This window comes from Malania oleifera, chromosome 10 (genome assembly GCF_029873635.1).
Source record: "Malania oleifera isolate guangnan ecotype guangnan chromosome 10, ASM2987363v1, whole genome shotgun sequence".
Classification (NCBI taxonomy): domain Eukaryota; kingdom Viridiplantae; phylum Streptophyta; class Magnoliopsida; order Santalales; family Ximeniaceae; genus Malania; species Malania oleifera.
Genome location: NC_080426.1, coordinates 58,748,712 through 58,776,001, shown reverse-complemented (window position 1 = coordinate 58,776,001; position 27,290 = coordinate 58,748,712). Strand labels below are relative to the sequence as shown.

The window sequence follows — 27,290 nt, the reverse complement described above, 5'->3', positions numbered from 1 at the left end:
AATTTGCTTAAAAAAACTCTCATTTTTGTCCTAAATGAATCAAATAAAAATTAAAAACATAATTAAAATAGTAAAAAAATTAAAATATTGTAATAAAATTAAAATTATTATAATTGTTTTACTTTGCTATTGTATTTTATAATTCACTTTGGAAGAGCAACTTTATTGTACATGACCACTAGAAAATAATAAAAATATTTTTAAAGGATTTTTTTATTTTAAAATTTTTGAAACAAATTTTATGGATAGTTTCTTTTAATTTTAGATTCATATGATTCTTCCGTTTTAGGTTTTTAAAAATTATATATAAAATAAATAATTCAATCCGCAAATGTTAATTTTGGATATTAAAATATTGCACCAAGAAGTTATCAAAATAATATAAAACTATTAAATCTAGCTTTAATTTTTTCTTCAAAAAAAACAGGTAATTGAAACAAAAATTTAAAAAAAAAATAAAATTAGAACCAAACACATTTGCTTAATTTGTTTCCTCATTAACAAAAAAAAAAAAAAAGAATAAACCCCACCAAAAAATAACACATACACCTTAGACATTTTCTTTAGAGAAAAAATAATTGAAGTTTCAAAAGCATTCAATTGATACAAAGCTCCTTAGATAGCTTGCATCTTTTTATTCAAGATTTTTTAATACAAATTGATGGTCAATGAATCCAACGAGAAACTAGGTACTACTAAACTAGTAACTAAAGGGCATCAAGTCCACAAGCACAATAGTCTTAGCATTGTGCGTGTACGTGTGGACCGCAAACACAGTGGCATATATGGGTCAAGTGGCTTTGACAAGTCCTCTTGATACAACAGCATGTTTGATGAGGTTGAGGGATTCCACGAGGTCTTCACATAACTGGTGAGCGTCAGGGATGGTGCCTTCGTCGACCGACAGAACAATGCTCATCTTGTTTACGTAACTCTGGAAGTTCATCATCAGTGCCTGTACATTCGAGGTTCACATTAGTACTTAAGGCGGCACATTTAGAAAGCAATTTCGAAGTAAAATTGTCCCGATTACATCAAATCATTGACGATCACATTTTTCCTCTACTGATTTAAATGACGAAGATCCGAAACAAACTATCACAATAAAGACTAAGGAGCGTCAAAAATCCAAAACCAATGACTTATATATATATATATATTTGGCTCATCTGCTTGGTAGCTTGAATAGGCTAGGCTATGATAGGGTAAGGCTTAATTTGACTCCTATGTGAATTTTTGAAAAGACCTTTTAGAAATCATGCATGCCCGCCCAAAAAGAAAGATATACTATAGTGTGAGTTTATATTATTTTTGTGAATCAAAATATTAATATAACATCATATGATCGACAGATTTTAAACTTTATGCAAAAGAAGTATTTGCTGCTAGTATTTATTTACAAATTAATATTCCATGCAGACATTAAAAGTGGGATACTTACGTGCGGTTGACCATAAGAACTTGGAGCAAGGTACGCAATTGGATGGCCATAGAAACTGATATCTTCAAGAGGCCCGACTAAATTGGAGAAACACATTGTTGTGTGTTCGATGATTCTGTGAGATAGAGCTCCTGCTGACTGTAAATCATACATTCGTATAAAAAGACTATTAGAATCATTTATGTTTCGTTTGAAATTTAGATAGGAAATAGAAAAAGGAAAACATAGTGGGATTATATTTTTTGTATTTGGTTGTTAAGAAAATAAGAAAATGTATCAAGAGAAAATATAATGTAAAATAAAGTTTTTTTATTTTTTTAAACAAAATCTTTGATTCAAATAAAACTTTTAAGTTGACATATTGTAATCAACAATTTATTTCTTTTTTTAAATGAAAACAACGTAGACAGCTCATTTAGTATTCTAAGGATAGAATAATAAATAATTGACCTAACCAAACCCTGCCTTAAGATTTGAACTTCGAAAGAAATTCTAAGGATAGAATGATAAATAATTGAGCTAACCCTTGAATGAAAGAACTAATTAACATAAGCCCATCATTGTTCAATGAAATCAGAGCACTCATCATGAAAAATATATTGATTTGGGCTTCAGAATTCTCATTGTATTCTTGGTCTCATGAATTGGCAAGTATGGATGAAGATGGGTTATCGCTTATTCTAGAAATTATTTCTAAAGATGTTTAGTTTTCTTTTTTGCATAATGAAATTTTCTTTTTCATGTTAAAAAAACAAACATCATATATATTGCAACAGGTTCTACTTTTTAACTTACCAACCAATTATTATGTCATTTGGATGAAACCATGGTCTTAAATTTTGATTCCCATTATGTTAAAGCTTTAAAAGTACAAAAATTTGTATGTAAACTTCAATTTTGGTTTCGATTCTAAAAAAATAATGAAAATTAGTAGTAAAATAGGGAATTCTTTTATGAAACTTTAGAAATGACTAAGACTAATAGACATAATAATGCAAGTTTTAGACATAAGTTAATACATCAATGACAAGTATGTTGTGTATAAGGTGTAGAATAGTACTATAATTATCATATTTAACATGTTCAAAATACTATTTCTTAATGATACAAATGAATATAATTTAGACACAAATAGTCAAATAAAATGTCATTGCTAATATTGAAGTATATTTTTTCATATAATTTCAAAATCTCTAGTAATAGTTTTAGGTTTAAAAAAAAAAAGATAAATTAAGAGAGAATTTTCATTCCAGATTTTAAGTCTCAAATTTAGATTTTCATGGAAATTTCATTCAATGGATAAATTTTTAAAAAAATATTTGCTAAAATTTTGGGAGTTAGATAAAATTCAGATGTTTCATAGAAATCTTGATGTCAATTTTGTAATGCAAAATTAACTATTATTTTGATTTCAAAGGTGACTAAAAGTAAAATCTCAACAAAAATTTTGACAATTTTGCAAAAATTTAAGACCAAAGATGCAACTCAGAAAAACTAATCCAACCCAACCCAACCCAACCCCAATTCAATTATTGTATACTTTGTTGAAAACTAAAGAAATAAAATTTAAATAATAATGAAAAGAGAAGATGCAAGAGAGCTACAAGGCTTATATATACTATCTACATCCATAGGAGAAAGTCAATGTCACAAACACACACACACACACACATAGGAGAAAGTCAATGTCACACACACACACACATGCATATGTTCGTATGCACATATATGTATGTAACATATTTTCTAAGTTTAACATTTGTTCCAATGTGTTGATCTTATTAAGTTGCAATTGTGTTCCTGTATTCCCATAAAAATGGTCACGGTCATAATAATAATGATCTATTATCTTCTTCTTCTTCTTTTCGAGTTAGTTTACCAAGTATCCTCCTAATGAGTTCTTGACTAGTAGGCTTTGCTCATTACTAGAATAGTATGCTTTTATCAAGTGCTAGAGTAGTATGCTTTTATTGCATAAGTAGATCCTCAACAATGGAAACCAATGTTGTGCAAGCATTGAATGCCTAAATGAACCATTGGTTAATCCTTATCTAAGACCAATGGCTGATCCATATCAAAAGTCCATAAATAATTGATGACTTGTTTATGGGTTTCATGTGTCCCTATATGTCTTGCCTCATGAAAGAAGAGCATATCATTTGTAATAGTATGGAAGAAAAAGATTTGCCATTTTCCTTCTGTTAATGATGATTCTCATTATCAAGAAAATGGGAACCAAACACAGGGGAGAAGTACTAGTTAATTGTTGTCAAGGAAACAAAAAGGGACTAGAGACACTTTGTTTTCTGGAAAGGATACTTGATTTCATCAAATCCATAGTTTTTTGCCTAATGAAAGTTGAGTCAAGGACTTAAACTAGTTGTGAAGTGAAGTGAATACTTTTATAAGTTGTCTTCAATTTTTTTATGAGGAATTTTATATATTCTCAAAAAAGTTGTGAAAGGAGCATATGTGCAACTAGAAAAGAACCAAAAGTTACTTAGATGAAAAAGGCATCCTAGAAATAAACTACTAGAAATGTGACCAGGTCAAGGCATGTTTCTAGAGCCTCTAACTTTTTTAATATGAAGCGCAGATGTAAGTGTCCTAAAATATTGATGTGCCTACAATCTAAACATGTACTTTTAGTGCATCCAACAATTTGGGATCATCAAGAGGCATATTGGGTTCAAATATAGTATAATAAACACCATGCCAACATTAAGTGTAGTCTTTGTACATAGCACTAATTTACATGTGCAATGTGAGAGACTACAAGTATACCCTATCTACCATGAAGTGTAAAAGCAAGTCTGGCTACATCAAAGTGAAAGTGGGTAAATCCTTGTCTCAACCAATCTTGTTGGGAAGTATAAGGGAGGTTACAAAACATATGTCTCAATATCCAAAAGTGGCATCTATAACTAATCAAAATTGTGGCCTTCTGCATATTCTTTAACTTGTTTTGTGGAGGAACGATCAAGAAGCTTTTTCATGATTTGAGTGAATAAGGAAATAGAGCCACGTGAGGGAAAGACACTATGGGTGTTTTATTTTAGGAAAATAGGTAAACAAGGTTTTTTTTTATCTTCAAGAAGGTAATTAATTTCATAAAGGAAATCTAGCTTACTTGACAAGGAGTTAGGAAGAGAAAGAGAGAAAGAAGAGGAAAATGCAAACGAATGGCCATGAAATTCTAAAGCAAAATTCATGCATGCATATGTAATCTAACGCCTATACCTAATGTTTAGTGGTCATGGATAATAAGAACTAATCTTAACAATATGAAAATGACCAATCATTCTTCCCAGTACTATAATAAAAACACTCTTTCTTTCTAAAAGGGGAAAAGCAAACCAAAGCAACATGTGAAAATTTAAAAACAAAAAATTGATTATTATAGAAATCTTCAGCCAAGAGTAATCACTAGATCATTTAGCAAATAGTTAATTGTTCACTATATGAGCTCATTTCTTTTTTGGATCAATTCAAGTGGCAACCATCAAGTATATGGTCAATGCAATAAACGAAGCCTCCTGGTAAGCTAAAACAAAAAGAAAGTATGATATAATACTCAGTAACTTAAGTTGTTATTCAATTTGGATCTTATACCAATCTAAGGGGTGATACAAGAATGCAACGACAAGCTAAAAGATAAACAATAAATAGAGGGCATTGTTTTTACAATACTAGTCTAACCAATTAATAGAGTTCCCTAATTAGAAGCTCACTCGAAAATCAACAAAGTGACACCTAACTAAAATCAACAAAGTTGCACCACTAGCCATTTACCTTCTTTTCTTTTCTTTTTCCTTAGTTTCTCTATGTTTTTATTTTCTAGAAATCCATAAATAGAGGATTAAGATCCCTTACTTTTAATTAGAGATATCATGTTCAAGGATTATATTTGTATCAATCAACTATTAACATGGTAATATTTGTCAAATTCACAGTCATTATTGTGCTACATTTATAATCATCCTTCACAATTAAGTTATCCATTGTACTATAATCAAAATCAAATCATGAATTGATAAGGTCTTGAGTGAACTACAAAGATTTTTTATTTGTTGTTTAATTTAAGGTAAAGAGTGCATCATTCTACTTTTAAGGTTTGTTCTTTTTATCTCCTTACAAAACCTTATATTGTCTTTTAATTACATGGTCCATAACTAGAGCATTATAAGCAACTCATCTAATTAAAACTTATGCATCTTTGACTACATATTCTTGTCATAAAAAAAAAATTAAAAAAAAAATCATCAAAACCCTTCTAATTTATTCTTTCAACCATAAGTGTGCATTATGGAATAACTTAGGGAAGCTAAAGAATTTGTAGATGATAGGCATGTGATGTGTTAGTACCTTAATGCCAAACAACTTGAGAAAGATGTCCGATAGGTAGAATGTGAAGAGGGCTTCAAAAGAGTGTTTCTTGCGGTCAATGGTGGCCTTGGCTTCACGAACGTAATCTAGAGGATCGTCTCGTAATCCAATGGTGAAGGGGAGTACCACAAACCCAATCCAATTCCCCCACTTTGCTTCTGACTCCTTCTCCATCATATCAGCTAATGCCTATACATCTTTCTTTCAACGTGTTATTATAAATATATAAAATGTGCTCATTGTTCCCTATGCGAGACTTTCATATTAAAAGTCTCATATTCTGACTTTTGGTTGGGGAGAAAAAGACACTTATTGGGATGGAAATAATTGTGGCTTGATGAGACTCCTAGTATACTTAAAAACGACAATGTTAGGTGTCTCGTCCTTATGCCTCAAGTAGTATCTCAAGTAAACATCTCCTAGGGGACCAATGTATGGATCAATTGCCATCATATGTTTAGCTAAGATACTATATGGGACACAAGAGTACTAGACACCAAATATTTTCGTAAAATGCCTTGTTGCTATGTAGGAAAATCAAATTGTAGAAGTACTACAACTATGTACATATACATGTGTGTGTGTGTGTGTGTGTGCACATATGCACAGGTGCTTGCTTACCTGCATCCCAGTAGGTCTTAGATTAATGAGAAGAGTTGACCTGAGACGAATCTTCTCTAGAAGATTATTTTTCTTCTCCATTGCTTTCTCCTCCTTACCTTGTCCTATAAAATTTGTCAATAAAAAAGCAATTATACGTCATATGCACGAGCATACGTACATGCATTTCTACATGGAAAATAATATACTTCCTAAAATGTGTATCATGGGAATATTCTAGAAACACAGGGGACTGGGTGGATCCCACCCCAAGCCTTGGACCTAATCTGATGTTGTACATGTATTTTCAAGATACTCCCAAAATACACATTTCAAGAAGGAACAATTTTGCCCTTTCTATGTATCGTTAAAATGCATTAATAGTTACGCTCTCACCGTATTTCCTGTTAAGATACTTGGATAAACCAGCCTGAGCAACTCCTAGTGCAACATCATTAATGGTCTGTAGACATAAATAAAAAATATATATAGGTTAACTAGTTTAAAAACCATTTCGCACCTACTAGCTACCACATACAATGATTTAAATCTTTGCCACCAACCATAGTAAAATAAAGGATGTAAGCATTATACAAAATGATAAGGTATAAAGTGTCTAAAAGTAACCTTTTAAGCCTGCCATCAAATTTAACTATCAAGCGAGAGTGAAAAAAAAAAAAAGTAGAGTAGAGAAAGTAAATTTTCAGTTTACGTTCATATACTCTAGCTATGTTTGCAAAGATAAACTGTTAAATTTAAATTTATGTAAATTCAAAGAAACTTGTAGACAATATTATTTTTAAACTTTATTTAGTTTTTCAAAATTCAATGCGATTTTTAATGTACAAAATCAATATTTCTGGTACTTTATAACGAGCAAATAAATCCTATATACATACTGTCGATGCAAATTAAGTGTCCATATTGGGTTTGGGGGGCCAAGTTGCCTTTTGAAATTTATCAAATCCCAAATCACGTCCAATAAAAATCAACACATATCTGTATCCATGTCCAAGATCATCACTTACCCATTCCCATGACAAGGCCAATGTTATGTGATAATTAACTACTAAAGCTATTGTTATCCTGCACAAGTACACTTTATGACCCAAAAATTTTATTTGGTTATGTATTTGAGTCAAACTTTTTAACAATCATTCAAAATTTAATAATTTAATGTAAAAGTTATTTAACATGTGACATGATTTTTAACTTCATAATTTTATCCATAACTCAATCAAGCTAATGGCATCTAATTCGATTGCTTGTTGGTATGATTATTCATTTTCAAGTTGTGGTTTGTCACTATGAGTATTTTGTCATTAAAAAAAAAAAAAATCCTTACCCACGTGTGACATTAAATTCAAGAGTTAAATTACATATTCTTAAACACAATCTTAAATATGTAATTTATTATTATGATATTTATGGATTATTTGGTTCGACGGAAATTTTGGGAATTAAGGGAATATTTATTTCTTATATATTCATAATTATTTCATTCAACATATAATAAGAAAGGAATACACATCCCCATGATGAAATTTGTGAATTGTTAGCACCGGAGGAGTCCATAGGTGTGCTTGATATACATGGGTAAGTACCAACTTGACCCAAAAGTTTAAGCCTATTGGGTCTTAGGCTACACACTGCTCCCCCTTGAACGGAAGTTCCACCACTCGTGAGTTCCAATTGCTCCCCCTTAATGAAAGTCATCTTCTCCCTCCCAAACCAGTCCTTCCTCCCACCTATTGACCCTATTTGGATCCATCTTGGCAGCTTAGATGATCTTTTTTTAGCCTCGGTCACACACTCCCACTCCCAGAGTTATAAACCATCGGCTCTGATACCACTTGTTAGTACCAACAGAGTCCATAGGTGTGCTTGATACACATGAGTGAGCACCAACTTGACCCAAAAGTTTAAGCTTATTGGGTTTTAGGCTACACCATATATATAAGCACCTATCATTTACTCACTTTTCTAATATGGGATAAACTCACAAGTGGAATTCTCAACACGAATAGTTATTCATTATCTATTCCTTATCATGTACTCATAAAATGTTTCAATTATCATTTACTTTATAGTAACTACATAATTTTTTTGTATAATTGATTGTAATTAACCTATTAAAACTAATTTATTCCTAAAAATAGGCATTCCACAAATCAAAACGTAACCTTAGTTTTTATATCATGCATCATTAAAATATGTCACATATGCCTACAAGATTTATATAAAGATTTGGTCCACTTATATTAGAAATTCTTACATTTTGCATAAGTCTCTCAAATAAATAAAATATAATAAAAATTAAAAATATAATAATTTATTAAAAAAGATGTAGCTCTATTAATTATAATGCGAATGACCATAGAAAATATGGTATTATTCCAATTAACCGATTGTAAAAAAGATAAATAACACCAATAACTTTTGTCATTTGCTTTAAATTAGCAATTTATCATTTAGTTTTAATAAATTTTTATATCCTTTAAAATAGTTATTGCATTCTCATCCTATTTGATTCCATAAGCTAACCTACGCCATGTACAATCTTATATAATAAAATTGGCCTATACTGGGCCACTTTAAATGTGATTGGTTTTATTTGTATCCTTGTAAAGCATATCTCAAGCTAGTTATAATTTGTTTGGCTCTAGACTGCCTGGTACAACATATAATTGATAGATAATAAAAATTAGTGATGAAATTAAATTAGAACTAAATTGGATAGTACTAGTTGATAATATTAGAAAATAAATAGTAATCTGATAATCAACAGTATCCTAACAATGATAAACTGCTATAATAAAATATTCTTAGAAAAGAATGTTTCTAAAGGGCGCGCATCATAGACATCAGCACACGTACGTGTTGACCTGTGATTGTTTTGTGTAGCAGTAGTCTTGCGTGATAAACAGCATTTCTCATAGAATTAATTTTATAGAATATAATAAGAACCAAAGCTTGCATTAATAAGAATAATTTAAATAAATAAACGATGGGCAATTAATTAAAAAGGCTCACAGTGTTCATGGCATTTTTTATCAATTTGATGTCATCCAAGCTAACCGTGCGGTGGACGAAGCGGCGAGGAGTGAACTCGATGCCCGGAGGGCCCTTCAGCGGCGTTTCCGTATCCTTCAAGAACCACGCGGTGGCCGCGAACATCACAACGTCGACGACAGTATTCCAGAGCATCCGCAAAACCCACCAAACCGTCAGAAACTGGCTCCAGCAGTACTCGTAGGAGCCGGAGCCGGAGCCGGCGCCGCTAGTCGGGACCTTCTCCTTGGCCTTCTTGACTGGCACGGTGGGCAGAGCCGCGGGATCGGAGGTTTTGCGAGTGCAGGCGAGGAGGAGGGATATGAGGGAGGTGCCGTCGCCGACGGAGTGGTGGACGCGGAGAATGCAGACGGACTCGGCGTCGGAGGTTTTGAGGTTGAGGAGGTGAATGTCCCACAGGGGCTTGGAGTAGGGGATGGAGGTTTTGCTGAGGTCGAAGATGTAGTCTTCGATGAACTTTTCGGGGGAGGTGGTGAGGGTGGTGGGGTCTACCTCCGGAACGATGACGTGGTTGTCTAAGTCCACTTCTGTTCGGACCCATTTCATCTGTCCGCCATTCCCGTCGTCCTTCACCTGTTTGTACGAGCGCATTATTATAAATATATAATCAATTTTTCAAATTGATACATCTGTCAATTATGTCTAGCTTGATTCTATTATGTATGTAAATTTGATTAAATTAAATAATTTAAATTATATAATATCAATGTTTTTATTAATGGGACAATGTTTCCTAACAAGCAAATTAAATTTCAACTGCAAGCTAATAACGCCATTAATTAATTTAGTCATGGCTTCCATGCATGAATTAATGATAAATACACACATTTATAGTACGCTGACTCTTAAATGACAAATTAATTAATTTGGAGTTCCGACAGTGCAAATCAATACATTATCTGCCAACGTACCTTGCTATATAAGTTTATTTAATGAGAAATTCAATTTACTAAACCCTTGATCTTGGTTCCTCTCATGCAGAACTGTGAGATTGACAGGAAATCTGATATGCATATTAATTTCCACCACCTACTTCACTTTAAAGGGTTTTGCAAACCAAACCTCGCCTAACATTAATAAAAATCTAATACCAAAATTAAAGAACTATTAAGCCTAAAAGATTGAGTACATTATAAATAAAAGCACAAAACAGATGATTCATTTTGTTATCCAAATAAAATCTTCCATGCATAGAGATCATCTAAAATTTTAATACGATTATGTGGATGAAAGATTGTGTGAGAGAAAAAAAATAAGAAAGAAACACAGAATGATATTTTAATAAATTTCTCCTCCATTCTATATTTCGAACTATTAAAGGAATGAAAACTAGTTCACATACTATGATGCACAATTAGGAAAAATAATAATAATGTATAAGCAAATGGCATATAAAGTAGAAATTTTATGCATTAATTTAACATATTATACTTTTTTGTTCTCATTTTCTAATAACTGAAGAGAAAAAGTACATTCATTTATATTTTTCCTTCTTGTTTAGCACATTCTAAATAGAGATTCCAAGCTGTCTCTATTATTGACACCCCAAAAACAGGTTTTATAATCTAAATAAAACCCTCCAAGAAGCATAAACTTTCTTCTTTCTTTCTTGTATAAGCACACCTGTTTTTTATTTTTCATGACCCAGAAATCCAGCCTGGATAAATCCTTCCAATCCACTTAGGTGACACCAAATCAGGGCAAGAAAACATCAACCCTCATCCATTGATACATTCTTCGTAATTCTATTGGCAAAACTACAAGTGGGGAATTGAGCTTGAGATCTTGAGTTCAGTATCCCCACTATTTTGAACTCAATGCAATGTGTGTGTGTGTGTGTGTGTGTGTGTGTGTTTGTAAATTTGTAGTACTATATATATACCTGTAGACTACAGAAACGGTAGTGCTTGAGCAGAGTGTGCACCAGGTTGGCCTTAACCACTTGAGGGAAGATGGGAGTCTTGCACCCTATTATGGCTATGACGTACACATTGAAGTTTGGCTCGTGAAACATCCTGGCCCCGGGGCTCAGTGGCTCGGCCTCTTTGCTCCCCACTGCTGTTGTTTCATCTTCTCCGACGAAACCAACGCCACCAGTCCTCTTTGTCACAATGGGCTTCAGACGACCTTGGTTGTTTCTCAATCTCACACCTTCTGCACCCTCCATACCATCCATGATTATTTAATTCCTAGTGAGCTAGCCCAGCACCAGCAGATCGAGCGTCTATGGCGTTATATACATATATGTGAATGACAGAATGAGTACTTATTTCGTCCATCCGTGCCCCTTTATAGGGTATATTTTCGGATGGATTCGGGCACTTGGATAGTAATTGTGGGGGTGGTAGAAAGTCGTGTGTAGCAATGAATTAGCCCTTAGAGAATTGAAACAAGCTAGGTAGGAAGTATCCTTCAAGGCACATGAAAACCATAAATTACTTTGAAACTTGTAGGCCACATACATGTATATAGGATCGGCGAGAGCAACTGAACATATGTATAGTATAGAGTCTAATATATATTCTCATTTATAGTACTTAAAAGATCTAAGTCAGTAAAATTTACTCACGAACTATTCGAACTTGACCATACCCTAACTTGACTTGACTTAACTTGATTTTAGTCGAATTCGAATCAAGTTCGAACTATTTGAGTATTTTAATGAGTCGGACCGTAACTAAATATTGGTACAAGGTCTAATATATATCTTCGAGTTATAGTTAGGGGTGTAGGTAAGTTAAGCCTACTCAAGAACTACTCAAACTTGGTTTGTCCCCTAATTTGACTTGATTCAATTCGATTTTACTTGAGTTGAAACTACTCGATTATTTTCATGAGTCGATTTCGAACTCAACAATAGTAATCAAGTCAAGTTCTTAGCTTAATGCAGTTTTTTTATTTTTTTTATTTTTATATTATAAAAATGATCTAATAAATATTTTATAGATATATTTAATATTAGATATACATTATATATATTTATATATGTATTTAATATCAGTTTACAATCAAATCGAGTTTAATCAAGTCAAGTCCAAATTTTAAGAACTTGTAGTCGAGTCAAGTTTGAGTTTAATAATTTTGAAATCGATCAATTGGGTTTGAATCAAGTTGAGTTCAAATATTTGATTGTATCGACTCAACTTGACTCAAATATACCATTGGCCTTTTTGCAGATTTAGGGATCATTTGGAACTAGTCATAAAAAAAATAAAAAATAGGAGGTTACTTTTTTAAAATTAAAAAAAAAAAAACAGTACTTATATGGAAAAAAAGTGTTAACTAAAAATATTTTTGGATTACTTATTATAAGTAATTTTTAAATAAGTATTTTTTTTCTCAAAACAAATATTTTTCAAATAATACATATTTTCTTAAAAAAAGTAGTTTGAAAAGGTTTTTTTTTTTTAAATAATTAAGTACTTGTTTTTAAGTATGAACAAAACACTACTAACTGATACAAGTCTTAATTTAAGTACTTTTTATAATAAGTACTTATTTTTTATGACCCTCCAAACAAGGGGCCTAGATCCAAATCCATGACAACTCATAAGACTAGCCCCTACATTTAATTGTTTTTTGTATAGGACATTATTGGAATTCTTTTCTCATCTTGCACTAGCACATTAATTTTAAATTTTGAATTTGGATATACGTGGATTTGGACATGTAAAAATGCAATATAAAAATAAATTAAATTTCTTTTAATCCACATAAATCAAAATTTGGACACTAAACTTCATACTTCCAAACACTATTTCACTAAAATTTGAAAAGGGTAAAAAAAAAAAAACACACATCCCATAAGTTTAAAGTTATATGGTGTTCATTATCAAATGTTTAATTTAAGTACTTTTTATCTATATACTTATTTTTTACGATCTCCAAACAGGGGCTTTGATCCAAATCCATGACAACTGGCAAGAGTACCCCCTACATTTAATTATTTTCTATATACCACATTATTGTAATGTCTAAAGATTTTTTCTCATCTTACACTAGCGCATAAATTTCAAAACTTGAATTTGGATACAAGTGGATGTTGAAAATTAAACTTGACTGGAGATGGTCGGTAGCCCACCTCTATTGAATTTGGGCTAGAGTCGGCAGCAACCTTGCCAAAATCTCACCAACTTCAACCACCATTGTTGATTATATTGTTCTAACCTTATTATAAATAGATTTGTGTGTGTAATGTAATGTGTGGTGTAGAGAGGGTGAATAACCAATGAGTGAGAGAAATTGTATTTGAGAGTTCTCTCTATTTTGTTTTAGATTATTTATTGAAATTAATTAAGTGTATTTGTGTGCAATCATCACTGACTTTCAATGACAACCAGTGATTGAGTGAGTCCCCTCCACCCATTAGTGGTATTAGAGCACTCGGTTGTGTCGAAATTTGCCAAACAGAGGTGAATAGAGGAAAATTTGAAGTTTTTCTCAAATTCAAAGTTGCTCGAAATCCAAAATAGAGTATACCATTGTGAAATTAGCGTCGATACAATTCCAAAGGTGAAAACCAAGTCTCAAACGGAGTCCAGGTGTTTCGACACGCGCTCCCACACACCACCAGCGAATTCACCGACAACGACACGCGCCTCACACGCCAGCGAGACTATTTACCGACGACGTCACGCGCCGTATGCATCTTCACGCATCCTCTCTTCCCGACTGATGTGATCTGACCCGAAAACTTGATCCGCAACCCGGCCCATCAACTAGCAACCCAAACCAATGACTCGTGAGCACGACTCGACCCGGCTAACCGACTCGCGCCCACTCGCCGACACGCGGAATGCCCATAAGCCGCTACATGGCCCTAACAGTAATTATTGACGCCACTCAACTCCGTTAAGTAACACCGTTTTAAAAAAACCCAGTCCAGAACTTCTTTTAGTCGGTTCGGTCATTTTTAAATCGATTCGTTGTAACCCAAAACCAGTTCCTAAGGTTTTTCAACCTTCTAAAGACACTGGTTGCATTAGATTTTCCAAAATCAATCCCTGTCACTCTATTTTTATATATTTATTTCAATGGCGAACGATGCTACCCAAGCGGTCATTCCAAAGTTGACACGGGAGAACTATAACAACTGGTCTATTCAAATGAGAGCCCCTCTACATGCTCAGGATGTCATGGACATCATTGAATATGGGAGAAGCCCCATTAAAAGAAGATGAAACAACTATGTCTGATGCTCAAAGAAAACCCTTGCAAGCCGATCGAAAGAAGGATTGCAAGGAGAAATCCATAATCTACCAAGGCCTTGATGAGCCCACATTCGAAATCATTGCCTCCGCCAAGACATCCAAAGAAGTTTGGGACTCTCTCCATCGAGCACACAAAGGTGCAGACAAAGTGAAGAAGATTCATCTTCAAACACTACGAGGTGATTTTGAATCCTTAAGAATGAAATCTACTGAATCTATTACTGATTACTATACACGAGTTAAGGTAGTATCAAATCAATTGAGAAGAAATGGAGAGACTCTCAACGATGAGAGAATTTGTGAGAAAATTTAGTGATCTTTGGATCCAAATTTTGATTATATAGCTGTGACCATGGTAAAAACAAAAGATTTGGAAACTATGTCTGTAGAAGAACTTGTGGGCTCACTCCAAGCTCATGAGCAGAAAGTCAACAAAAGGAGTGAAGATAAAGCACTAGAGCAAGCCCTCCAAATAAAGTTTTCCCTTACTACAGATAGATATGACAAAGGGGGGACGTCACAGCGAGAAAGAGGACGAAGCTGAGGATCTCGTGGAAGAAGTTTGCGAAATTTTGAATCCAGAGAAGGTGGAAGAGGCCCACCTAGAGAATGACACAATCAAAAAAACTATATCCCATGAGGTAAAGGACAAGGAAAATGAGGGGAATACAATAACTGCTCGAACGTAGACAAAAGAAACGTTAAGTGCTACAACTGCCACAAGTACGGACACTACAATAATGAGTACAGAGGTAATCCCCAAAATCACAAAGTAAATGAAAATGCTAACTTTGCAAAAAAGGAGAAAGCCGAAGGAGATTCATTGATGCTAATGGCACACAATTCAACCCACCAGGACCAAAATGTTTGATACCTTGACTCTGGAACCAGTAATCACATGACTAGTAGAAAGAACCGATTTAATCAACTCGATGTGAAAGTTCAGGGAGAGATATCATTTGGTGATGTAGAAACCCAAACCCGGACAATAAGTAAATAAATAAAGAAAAAGAAGAAAGGAAACTATAAAAATGGTTAAAGTAAGGCACGTCAACAAATCCCCTGCTTTCGTCGACGAATATCCTTCTATAGTTCGTCTATGAAATTCAGGCGTTGTCGACGAAGAGATATCGAGAGGAATTTCAAGCATACGGTTTGTCGACAAACCCCTTCTTTCGTCGATCAATGTCCTTCTACGGTTCGTCGACGAAGGTCCCATTTTGTCAATGAATTGTGTCAGGTCAAAGGGTTATAAATAGATTTTTAGGTTGCTTCATCATTAAGAAACTTAATTCTCTCTCTCTCACTCTCTCTCCCTCTCTCACTCTCTCTCTCTCTCTCTCTCTCTCTCTCTCTCTCTCTCTCTCTCTCTCTCTCTCTATCTCTCTAACCCATGAACCCTCAACCCTTCTATGTTTGATTTCTCGTCGTTCGTCGCCCGAATCGACGATCGGAAGCCAACACAAGGATCTAGGAACATTTCTCTACAAGTCTAGCAAGCGGATTTTTGAACTGGGCTTTCCAGACACCACTCCAAAACCAGGGTAAGTAGGGCATTTTAGGGTTTTATTCTTAATTTGGAGTATATGAAGCCTAAGGAATGCTAAATGAGAAATATTTTTTGAGTTGCATTGATTAATTTGGGAAAAATATAATTTCATGGTTTTGATCTTTGAACGCCACAAGGCGGGGATTTAGGGTTCCCAGTAAGCCAAGTAAGGGGATTATATTATGTCAATTAATTTTGAATTATGAACCGATTTAGTGGCAATGTATATTTTCAAAAATGGTATATGTAATTTTTTTGAATAAATTAAGCATATGAAAAGGATGGTGTTGACTGTTATATGTTTTGGTAAAAATTAACGTGATTGGTTTAAAATCTCATATTTTATATTAAATAAATAGTTTAAGCTAAATAAAACCTTGGAGATGCTCAGACCCTATTTCCAACAATTTATGTATTTTCCCATCAGTTATTTTATTTATAGTTATCAGATAAAAATTGTATGGCATGAGAATAGTTTTAAAATGCCATATATAAGCAGAATGATTTTTACTAATATTATACAGTATGAAATGACGGTCGGGGGCCAAAATTTGATATGACGACTGGGGGCTGAGATTTGATATGACGGCCGGGGCCGAGATTTGATATGACGGTCGGGGGCCGAGATTTAATATGACGGTCGGGGGCTGAGATTTAATATGACAGCTGGGGGCCAAGATTTAACATGACGGCCGGGGGCCGAGATTTAATGTGACGACTGGGGGCCGAGATTTAATATGACGGCCGAGGGCCGAGATTTGATATAATGACCGGGGGCCAAGAGTTATTAAATGACAGATTTTCTATGACATGAGATATAATATAATTTTATTATGTAAATTTTCATATATGATTATAGAGCCCTGTGGATATGAAATGTGATGTTGTGAGCACGGTACCTTAGCTATATGTTGGCAGGGAGTACAATCACACTAGGATGATAGTGTGATGATGGATAGACGATTTGGTGACCTGGGCCATAGTACTACTTCGAGGTTTTTGTCGGACGGGGCCCATCAAAGGTAGTTTCGGGTGACCATAGGTAGGCACAATCGTACTTAATACCTTTTCTGACTCAGCTATGGTCGATCGACCATATGCTGAGTCCAACCTTCCGGCCGCACAACCCGTCATTGGGGAAGCATGTCATATGAGTATATGATAGCATGATGACACTGATACAGTAGTCTGGGTTGTATCTTTTATGCATACATAGGCAAATTTACTAAAACAATGTTATATTGAGCCGACATTTTAATATTCAGAAATTATGTATTTTTAGATATACAGTGCAGTACAATTTTAAATGCCATTTCATATGTAGTTAAATAATGAAAATTTTATATTCACGAGAACTCATGTTAGCCACACACTGATATTAATATAATCTGTCTTACTAAGAAGTGTCTCACCCCATTATACAAAATTTTTTTTAGGTCCTCTAGGGAACCGTACCCAGCATACCTCGGGGCTGGGATTAGACTTGTAGGAGTGGTTATCAGAACTGGTGAGAAACCAAATGTCTTATTTTGTTATTTTGGGATTGTAATATGTAGATAGATAGTGGTATGTATATATTTGGGAACAGATAGAACTCTGGTAAAGTTTTTGGATGTTTTGGAAATCTTCCACTGTATGGTATAATTTTAGTAATGGCAGGTACACCTGAGATTCCCTAGTTAGGGAAAGTTGCATTTATATATGATACAGGTGGTATCAAAGAGAGATATATATGTTTTACTAGCACTCCGGGCCACGTGGCGGGTCAGGGCGCTATAGTTGGTATTTGAGCCTAGGTTGCTAGGTTCTTCAAACTAGGTCGGATGATTTTACCAAAGTATAGGTTTAAGTATGATGAGGATAGGAATGGGTAGAATAGGAATTTTGAGTTTTTGCTTCGTAATCTTGGAGGCAGAAATTCCTTGACGGACTTCTTTGTTTTGCTAGATCAGTCGATGGGTTCAAAAACCACGGCAATCAATGATGGTTTTGTTTCCAAGCGGAGGGGCAAGAACTTGGAAAACTATAACGGGAATATGAAATAGGAAGATTATGTCATAATCAAGGGAGAAGATTTAAGTTGGTATTGGAGTTTATAAAAAGTGAATATTTTAGTGTTATAATTGCACCAGATGTGGTAGGATATTAGGACTCTAAATTCATTATGGTTATGTCTACAAGATGGATCCTAGGGACACTAGCGCTGTTGTCGAAGGTAGTAGCAGTGAGGGAGCTAGCCATGAGGGTGGTAGCGATTCTACAATAGTGCTTTGGGATTTTTCCTAGCAATCTATGGCCAAGGATATGCGAAGCTCTCAGAGGCAGGATCATCCCACAGCTGAGCTGGGGGATTCTATCAAAACGTTCACTTGCCTGAAGCCTCCTACCTTCACGAGAAGTACCAACCCAATTCTTGGGGAGAAATTGATTCAGGAAATCGAGAAGATCTTGGTCATACTACGATGCACCAATGAGCAGGAAGTGCTATATGCTACATTTAAACTAACTAAAGAGGTCGAGAGATGGTGGGAAGCAGTAAAGCTGCTAGAGGAGCAGAGACTGGTACTGGTGGTGATGACGTGGAGCCGCTTCAAAGAGGTCTTCTCTGATCGATATTTTCCAGCCTCTTTTAAGAAAGCAAAGGCAGAGGAGTTCCAGAACCTGACTCAGGGATAGCTGACTGTTCAGTAGTATGCCGCCCGATTTGTGGAACGATCGCGCTTTGCTCCTTACATGGTACCAGAAGAGTCTGTGAAGGCTTGGAAGTTCGAGAGGGCTTTGAAGCAGGAGATTATAAAGCACGTGGCTATATTACAAGTACAGGAGTTTGCTATACTAGTGGATAAGGCCATTGTGGCATAGACGAGCTTACAGGGGGGATGTAGAAGCTCAAAACCCGAAGAAGAGGCTGATGTCTTCTAGTTCTTATACAAGTTCGAGGCAGGGTCTTTGGAGGAGGTATGGTAACAGCAGAGGTCAGCGACGGGATATGAGTGGTGGAGCATTTCAAGGTACCTCATCAGGCCTTGTTTACACTACGTGTGGCAAGAGGCATTCGAGAGAGTATAGGGTAGGATCAGCTGGTTGCTTTCAGTGTGGTAGGCCCGGACATTTGGTGTGTGATTGTTGCGTGGCATGGAACAATGCACCTCCACAGCACCCATGTTAGGGAGGTAACTAGGCACCACGTGGAAACTATTTGAGGGGTACAACCTAGGCATATGTGTATTCTTTAACTCCTGACAATGCTAAGAACGCCGGTGACGTGGTGACAGGTACAATTTCCATTTTGTCAAATAGTGTCATTGCATTTTTTGACTCAGATGCGATGCATTATTTTATTTCTCAGGGTTTCATTAAATTGTGTGTGGTAAAAACACAACCATTAGATGCCAAGTTAGAGGTAGTCACACCGACAGGGTCAGTGGTAGTGTGTAGTAAAGTAATCCGAGACTACCCAGCAGAAATTCAAGGGAGAATGATACCTGCTAACTTTATTATCTTTGATATGCATGACTTTGATCTTATTCTGGGGATGGATTGGTTAGTAGACAGCTATGCAAGTATTGACTGCCACAGGAAGAAGGTAGTGTTCCGACCTCCTGAGGAGCCGGAGTTTATATTTGTCGGGTCGTGTGTACGCTCTGCACCACGGATCATGTCAACTATTCAGATGAGAAGGTTACTCCTAGAGGGATGTCAGGGGTATTTAGCATTCATAAAAGAGGCACCGAGAGAAGAACTTAAACTGGAGGATATTCCTATGGTAAGGGAGTTCTCTGACTTTTTCCCAGAAGATTTACTAGGATTGCCTCCTAATCGGGAGGTGGAGTTTGCTATTGAGTTTCTTCCAGGGACAACATATATTTCTAAGGCTCCATACAGAATGGCTCCAGCTGAACTAAAGGAGTTAAAGGAGCAACTGCTGCAAGAACTTCTTGACAAAGGGTTTATCAGACCAAGTGTATCACCCTGGGGAGCACTAGTGTTATTTGTAAATAAAAGGGATGGGTCGATGAGAATGTGCATCGACACAGAGAGATTAATAAAGTGTTAGTAAAGAATAAATACTCGTTACCTCAAATTGACGATCTATTTGACCAATTACAGGGCACACATGTCTTTTCCAAGATCGATCTGTGATCTGGGTATCATCAGCTGAGGGTTAAATTAGAAGATGTACCAAAGACAGCCTTCCATACTAGGTATGGCCACTACGAATTTTTGGTTATGCCTTTCGAATTGACCAATGCTCCTCCAGTATTCATGGATCTGATGAACAGGATGTTTAACGAGTACCTAGATCAGTTTGTGGTGGTATTCATCGATGACTTCCTAATTTTCTCGAGGAGTCCTGAGGAGCATGCAATTCATTTGAGGTTAGTACTCTAGGTGCTTAGAGAAAAGAAGTTGTTTGCGAAGTTTAAGAAATGTGAATTCTGGTAGAGTAAGTGGCATTTCTAAGACATGTGGTGTCTAGAGAAGGTGTTTCAGTGGAACCGAGCATGATAGAAGCGGTAGTTAATTGGGCAAGACAGAAGAATGTGCATGAGGTTAGAAGTTTCTTGAGTCTGGTAGGATATTACCGCCGATTCGTAGCGAGATTTTATAAATTATCTGAGTCCACTGACACGACTCACGAGGAAGAACATGAAGTTCAAATGGACTGGTGAATATGAGCAAAGTTTTTAGGAACTGAAGCAGTGACTAGTTACTGCCCCAATGTCGATCATTCCATCAGGAGATGGTGGATCCATGATCTACAATGATGCATCTAAGAAGGGACTCGGGTGTGTCTTAGTGGAACAAAGAAAAGTTATCACGTGTGCTTCTCACCAACTCAAGGAGTACGAGAAGAATTATCCGACGCATTACATGGAATTGAAAGCAGTAGTATATGCATTGAAAATCTGGAGGCACTACCTGTACGGTGAAAGGTGCAAGATCTTTACCGACAACAAGATTCTTAAGTACTTTTTTACTCAAAAGGAGTTAAACATGAGGCAGCGGAGATGGCTTGATTTGATAAAGGACTACGACTGTACCATCAGTTACCACCCAGGAAAAGCTAATGTGGTAGTCGATGCTTTGAGTCGGAAGTCAGTGCCTGCATCAGTCTCAGCAATTGAAGTTTAGCATTGGATCAGAATGGATCTGGAAAGGTTGGGTGTGGAGTTAGTGGAAGGAAATCACCAGGCGTTCATTGCTAGCTTGGTAGTGCAACCGACCTTAAGGGAAAGGATCAGGACAGCTTAGATGGAAGATGCAAAGCTGGCTGAGATTGTGAGTGGAATACAAGATGGGATGAATGTAGATTTCAATGTCTCAAATGATGAGGTGTTGAGATTTCACTCCAGGGTATGTGTACCAAATGATCTTGAAATAAAAAGGACCATCCTGAAAGAATCACATCGCTCTTTATATACAGTGCATTTAGGGAGCATAAAAATGTACAAGGATTTTCGGGAATCTTTCTAGTGGTCTAACATGAAAAGAGAGATCACTCGTTTTGTTGAGCAGTGCCTGACACGTCAGCAGGTGAAAGCCGAGTACCAAAGGTCAGCAGGACCGTTGCAACCACTTCTCATTCCTAAGTGGAAGTGGGAGCACATTTGCATGGACTTTGTCACGAGATTGCCATTAGCACTTCATGGATAGAATGCTATCTGGGTAGTAGTTGAGGGACTAGTTAAGACTGCCCATTTCATTCCGATTAAAATCAGTCATTCTATGAATTGGCTGGCAGAGCCTTATGTGCAGGAGATAATCAGACTGCATAGGGTGCCTATGTCTATCGTTTCCAAAAGGGACCCACGGTTTACTTCCCAGTTTTGGAAGAGTCTACAGGAAGCATTGGGAACTCAACTCATTTTTAGTACTGCTTTTCACCCGCAGACCGATGGTCAATTAGAGAGGACCATTCAAATTCTAGAGGATATGTTGCGGGCGTGTGACTGGACTTCGGGGGTAGTTGGATTAAATATCTACCATCAGTTGAGTTCGCATACAATAAGAGTTATAAGGCCAGTATCAGGATATCACCGTATGAAGCACTGTATGATCGGAGGTGCCGATCTCCGTTGTATTGGGAAGAGGTCAATGAGCGACAAATTTTGGGGCTGGAGCTTGTCCAGCAAACCTATGAGAAAGTTCATTTTATCAAGAAAAGAATAAAGACAGCACAAAGTCTGCAGAAGAGCTATACGGATACATGACGGCGAGAGCTGTAGTTCGAGGTAGATGATGTCATATTTTTTAGGATTGCTCCGATGAAAGGGGTAATGAGATTTGGGGAAAAGGGGAAGCTAAGCCCCAGATACATCGGGTCATTTGAGATTCTAGAGAGAGTTGGTCCGGTGGCGTACAGAATGGCATTACCCCTAGCATTGTCTACGATTCACGATGTGTTCCACGTATCCATGCTAAGGAAGTACATTTCGGATCCTTCACATGTGATCAGTTACGAGTATTTGGAGCTCAAGAATACGTTGGTATATGAGGAGATACCAATTTAGATTCTAGACTATAAGGAATAGAAGCTGCATACAAAAAGGATTCCGCTTGTAAAGGTACTTTGGCATAATCATGCTGTGGAGGAAGCATCATGGGAATCAGAGACAGAAACACGTCAAAAGTATCCATAGCTATTCGGAGAGGCTCAGCATTAAACTAGTAAGTATAGCAGTAGGTAAGTGTTGGTTTTGTATATAGGTTTCTTAGAGTAGGGTGTTTAGTTTTATCAGTTGTTTATTATTATGGTTTATGAATTGTCTCTAGGAGAGTTTTGTTTAGACATTGTAATCTTCCAAGACTGTATATGCAACCATGGTATTCCTCCACCATAAGTGATGGTATTTAATAAATTTGGGACGGGACTGCTATGTGGGTGGTCGCCGGCTCTTCCTAAAGTCGAATCAGTAGATCGGTGATAATTTAGTTGATGTAATGGAAACCAAATAGTAAATTTTGAGGACGAAATTTTTATAAGGGGGAGGGGGAGATTTTAGAAACCCGAAACCAAAAAATAAGGAAATAAATAAAGAAAAAGAAGAAAGGAAAATTTTAAAAAGGCTAACAGTAGGGCTCGTCGATGAATCCCATTCTTTCATCGACAAATGTCCTTCTGCAGTTCATCGATGAAATTTAGGTGTCATCGATGAAGAGATAACAAAAGGAATTTTAGGCATATGGTTCGTCAACAAACCCCTTCTTTTGTCAACGAACGTCCTTCTACAGTTTGTCAACAAAGGTCCCATTTCATCGACGAATTGTGCCGGGTCAAAGGGTTATAAATAGATTTTTAGGTTGCTTCATCATTAAGAAACTTAATTCTCTCTCTCTCTCTCTCTCTCTCTCTCTCTCTCTCTCTCTCTCTCTCTCTCTCTCTCTCTCTCTCTTTCTAACCCACGAACCCTTACCCCTCCTCTCTTCAATTTTTTGCTATTTGTCGCCCGAATCGATGATCGAAAGCCGCCACAAGGATCTAGGAGCATTTCTCTACAAGTCTAGTAGAGCGAATTTTTGAACTAGGCTTTCCAGGAACCACTCCAAAACCAGGGTTTTTAGGGTTTTATTATTAATTTGGAGTATAAGGGGGCTAGGAAATGCTAAATGAGAAATATCTTGTGGGTTGAGTTGATTAATTTTGGGAAAATGTAATTTCAGGGTTTTGATCCTTGAATGTCGTAGGGCGGGAATTTAGGGTTCCCAGTTAGCTAGGTAAGGGGATTATATTATGTCAGTTAATTTTGAATTATGGATTGATTTAATGACAATGTATATTTTCAGAAATGGTATATGTAATTTTTCTGAATAAATTAAGTATATGAAAAGGATGGTTTTGACTGTTATATGTTTTAGGGAAAATTAACGTGATTAGTTTGAAATCTCCTATTTTCTATAAAATAAATAGTTTAAGTTAAATAAAACCTTGGAGATGCTCAGACCCTATTTTCAGCAATTTATGTCTTTTTCCATTAGTTATTTTATTTATGGTTATTAGATAAAAATTGTGTAGCATGAGAATAGTTTTTAAATGGCGTATATGAGCAGAATGATTTTTACTAATATTATATAGTATGAAATGACGACCGGGGGCCGAGATTTGATATGATGGACGGGGGCCAAGATTTAATATGATGGTCGAGGGCCGAGATTTGATACAACGATCGAGGGCCGAGAGTTATTAAATGATAGGTTTTCTATGAAATGAGATATAATATAGTTTTACTATGTAAATTGTCATATATGATTCTAGAGCCTTATGGATATGAAATGTGATGTTATGAGCACAGTACCGTAGCTATATGTTGGCAGGGAGTGCAATCACACTAGGATGATAGTGTGATGATGGATAGACGATTTGGTGACCTGGGCCACAGTACTACTTTGAGGTTTTTACCAGGGGGGCCCATCCGAAGCAGTTCCGAGTGACCATAGGTAGGCACAATCGTACTTACTACCTTTTTTTACTCAGCTATGGTCGGCCGGTCATATGTTGAGTCCAACCTTTGGGCCGCACAACCCATCATTGGGGGAAGCATGCCATATGAGTATATGATAGTGTGACTGAGCTAATACAGCAGTCCAGGTTGTATCTTTTATACATATATGGGCAAATTTACTAAAAAGGGGCTATATTGAGCCGACAGTTTATTACTCAGAAATTATGTATTTTCAGATATATAGTTTAGTACAGTTTTGAATGTCATTTCATATACAGTTAAATAATGAAAGTTTTATATTCATGAGAACTTATGCTAGCCACACACTGATATTAATATAATCTGTCTTATTGAGAAGTGTCTCGCCCTATTATACAAATCCTTTTTCAAATCCTCCAGGGAACCATACCTAGCATACCTCGGGGCTGGGATTAGACTTCTAGGAGTGGTTATCAAAACTGGTGAGATACCAAATGTCTTATTTTGTTATTTTGGGATTGTAATATGTAAACAGATAGTGGTATGTATGTATTTGGGAACAGATAGAACTCTGGTAAAGTGTTTGGATGTTTTAGAAATCTTCCGAGCTGTATGGTTTAATTTCAATAATAGCAGGTGTACTCGGGATTCCTTGGTTAGGGCAATTTACATTTATATATGCTACAAGTGGTATTAGAGAGTGATATATATGTTTTACTAGCACTCTGAGCCATGTGGCGGGTTGGGGCGCTACAGGTGATCTCTCTAAAGTCCCAATTCATGGAAGGGGAAATGTCCTAATCAAAAGGAAGGATTGAGACCATGCTTTTATCTCTAACGTGTACTACATGCCAGACATGAAGACTAACATCTTGAGTCTTGGACAGCTTGTGGAGAAAGGCTACCGAATTAGCCGTAGATATAAGCAGATGGTGATAACAGAAACTCGAGGTAAGCTCGTTACTCAAGTACAAATAGCAAAGAATCGAATGTTCCACTCACCATTCAACATGATACGCCAAGATGTTTGAGCATTATCATCAAATACAAAGACTGACTATGACCTCTCAAGTTCAGACATCTGAACTTTGAAAGTTTGAAACAATTGGGAACCAAGAAAATGGTGAAAGGCTTACCCAACATCCACCACCCAAATGTGATATGTGAAAGTTGTGTTCTGAGCAAGCAACACAGAAATAGCTGTGGAAAGCAAGTCGACTGGAGATCTATCATGCCGCTCGAGCTAGTACACACAGACATGTGTGGTCCATTAAGGCCATTTTCAAATGGACAGAACAGATACTTCCTCACCTTCGTTGATGATTATAGCAAGAAGACTTGGGCCTACTTCCTAAAAAGGAAGTCAAAGGTGTTTGACAAGTTCAAAGAGTTCAAAGCTCTTGTGGAGAAACAGAGTGACTATCACATCAAGACACTCCGATCAGACCAAGGAGGAGAGTAAAAGGATGAAACTTTCCTGAAATTCCTTAGGCAACAAGGGATTCAAAAACAATTCACACCGACCTACACTCCCCAGTTGAATGGTGTAGCTGAGAGGAAGAAACGCACGATCCTTAACATGGCCAAGAGCATGTTAAATGATAAGAATGTGCCCAAGAGTTTTTGGGTAGAAGAAGTATCATGTGTAGTTTATCTGCTTAACAGGTGTCCTATGAAGAGTCTTAATACAAAGACACCACATGAAGTTTGGAGTACTCACAAGACCATTGTGAGCAATCTTAGAGTGTTTAGCTCCATAGCCTACTCCAAGATCCCAAAGGCAAGAAGGACAAAGTTGGAAGATAAAGGAGAGAAATGTATCCTTATTGGATACGACGACAGTACCATGGGATATCGATTCTACAATCCCATCAACAAGAAAGCCATTCACAGTCGAGATGTCATTTCTGAAGAAAATGAATCGTGTAAGTGGGACCAAGCTGAATCTTCTAAGATACGGAATTGACTCTTGAAGGAGAAGAATCTATACAAACAAACGAAGTGGCTATCGAGACACAAATTCCTGAGCTGTAGACACCTCCACACGGTTCATCATAGAGGAATGAATCTCCATCACCAATTGAGCGTGAAATCTCAGACATGAGGCCTAGAGGAGCTCATAATCTAGTTGATCTGTATGAAACTACAGAACCAATAAAAGAGTATGTTACACTATATTGTCTATTGTTGACCAGCGACCCGGTTAGCTTTGAGGAGGCTAACGAAGAAGACAAATGGAGAAAAACGATGAATAAGGAGATTCAATCCATCGAGAAGAGCAAGACTTGGGAGTTGACAAATCTCTCGAAGGACCGCAAAACTATTGGTGTGAAATTAGTCTACAAAACCAAGAAGAACACTCAAGGAGAAGTCCAGAGATACAAAGCAAGACTTGTCTCCAAGGGCTACAGGTAGAAAAAAGGGATTGATTATGGAGAAATATTTGCCTCGATTGCCAGGCTTGAAACCCTCAGATTACTAATTTCACTATCAGCACAAAATGGATGGAAGATTTACCAGCTGAACGTGAAATCAGCATTTCTGAACGGTTTTCTAGAAGAAGAGATCTACATCGATCAACCACCTGGATATGTGAAGAAAGGAAAAAA

At 36.3% G+C, this 27,290-nt stretch overlaps 1 protein-coding gene across 2 annotated transcripts; it reads right to left on the bottom strand.

Moving 5' to 3' along the window:
- Positions 1-557: 557 nt before the first annotated feature.
- LOC131166013 (wax ester synthase/diacylglycerol acyltransferase 11-like) lies at positions 558-11,854 on the bottom strand. 2 transcript variants are annotated; one of them, XM_058124224.1, is made up of 7 exons: positions 11,382-11,854; positions 9,461-10,072; positions 6,824-6,890; positions 6,449-6,552; positions 5,807-6,016; positions 1,442-1,579; positions 558-955 (listed from the first exon to the last, which is right to left on the bottom strand). In XM_058124224.1, exons 1-7 carry the CDS (start codon positions 11,673-11,675, stop codon positions 791-793), a joined length of 1,590 nt encoding a protein of 529 aa, XP_057980207.1. In that variant the 5' UTR covers positions 11,676-11,854; the 3' UTR covers positions 558-790. The 2 variants fall into 2 exon arrangements, with proteins under 2 accessions (XP_057980207.1, XP_057980208.1); XM_058124225.1 differs by having other exon boundaries at positions 9,506-10,072; positions 11,382-11,763.
- Positions 11,855-27,290: the final 15,436 nt, after the last annotated feature.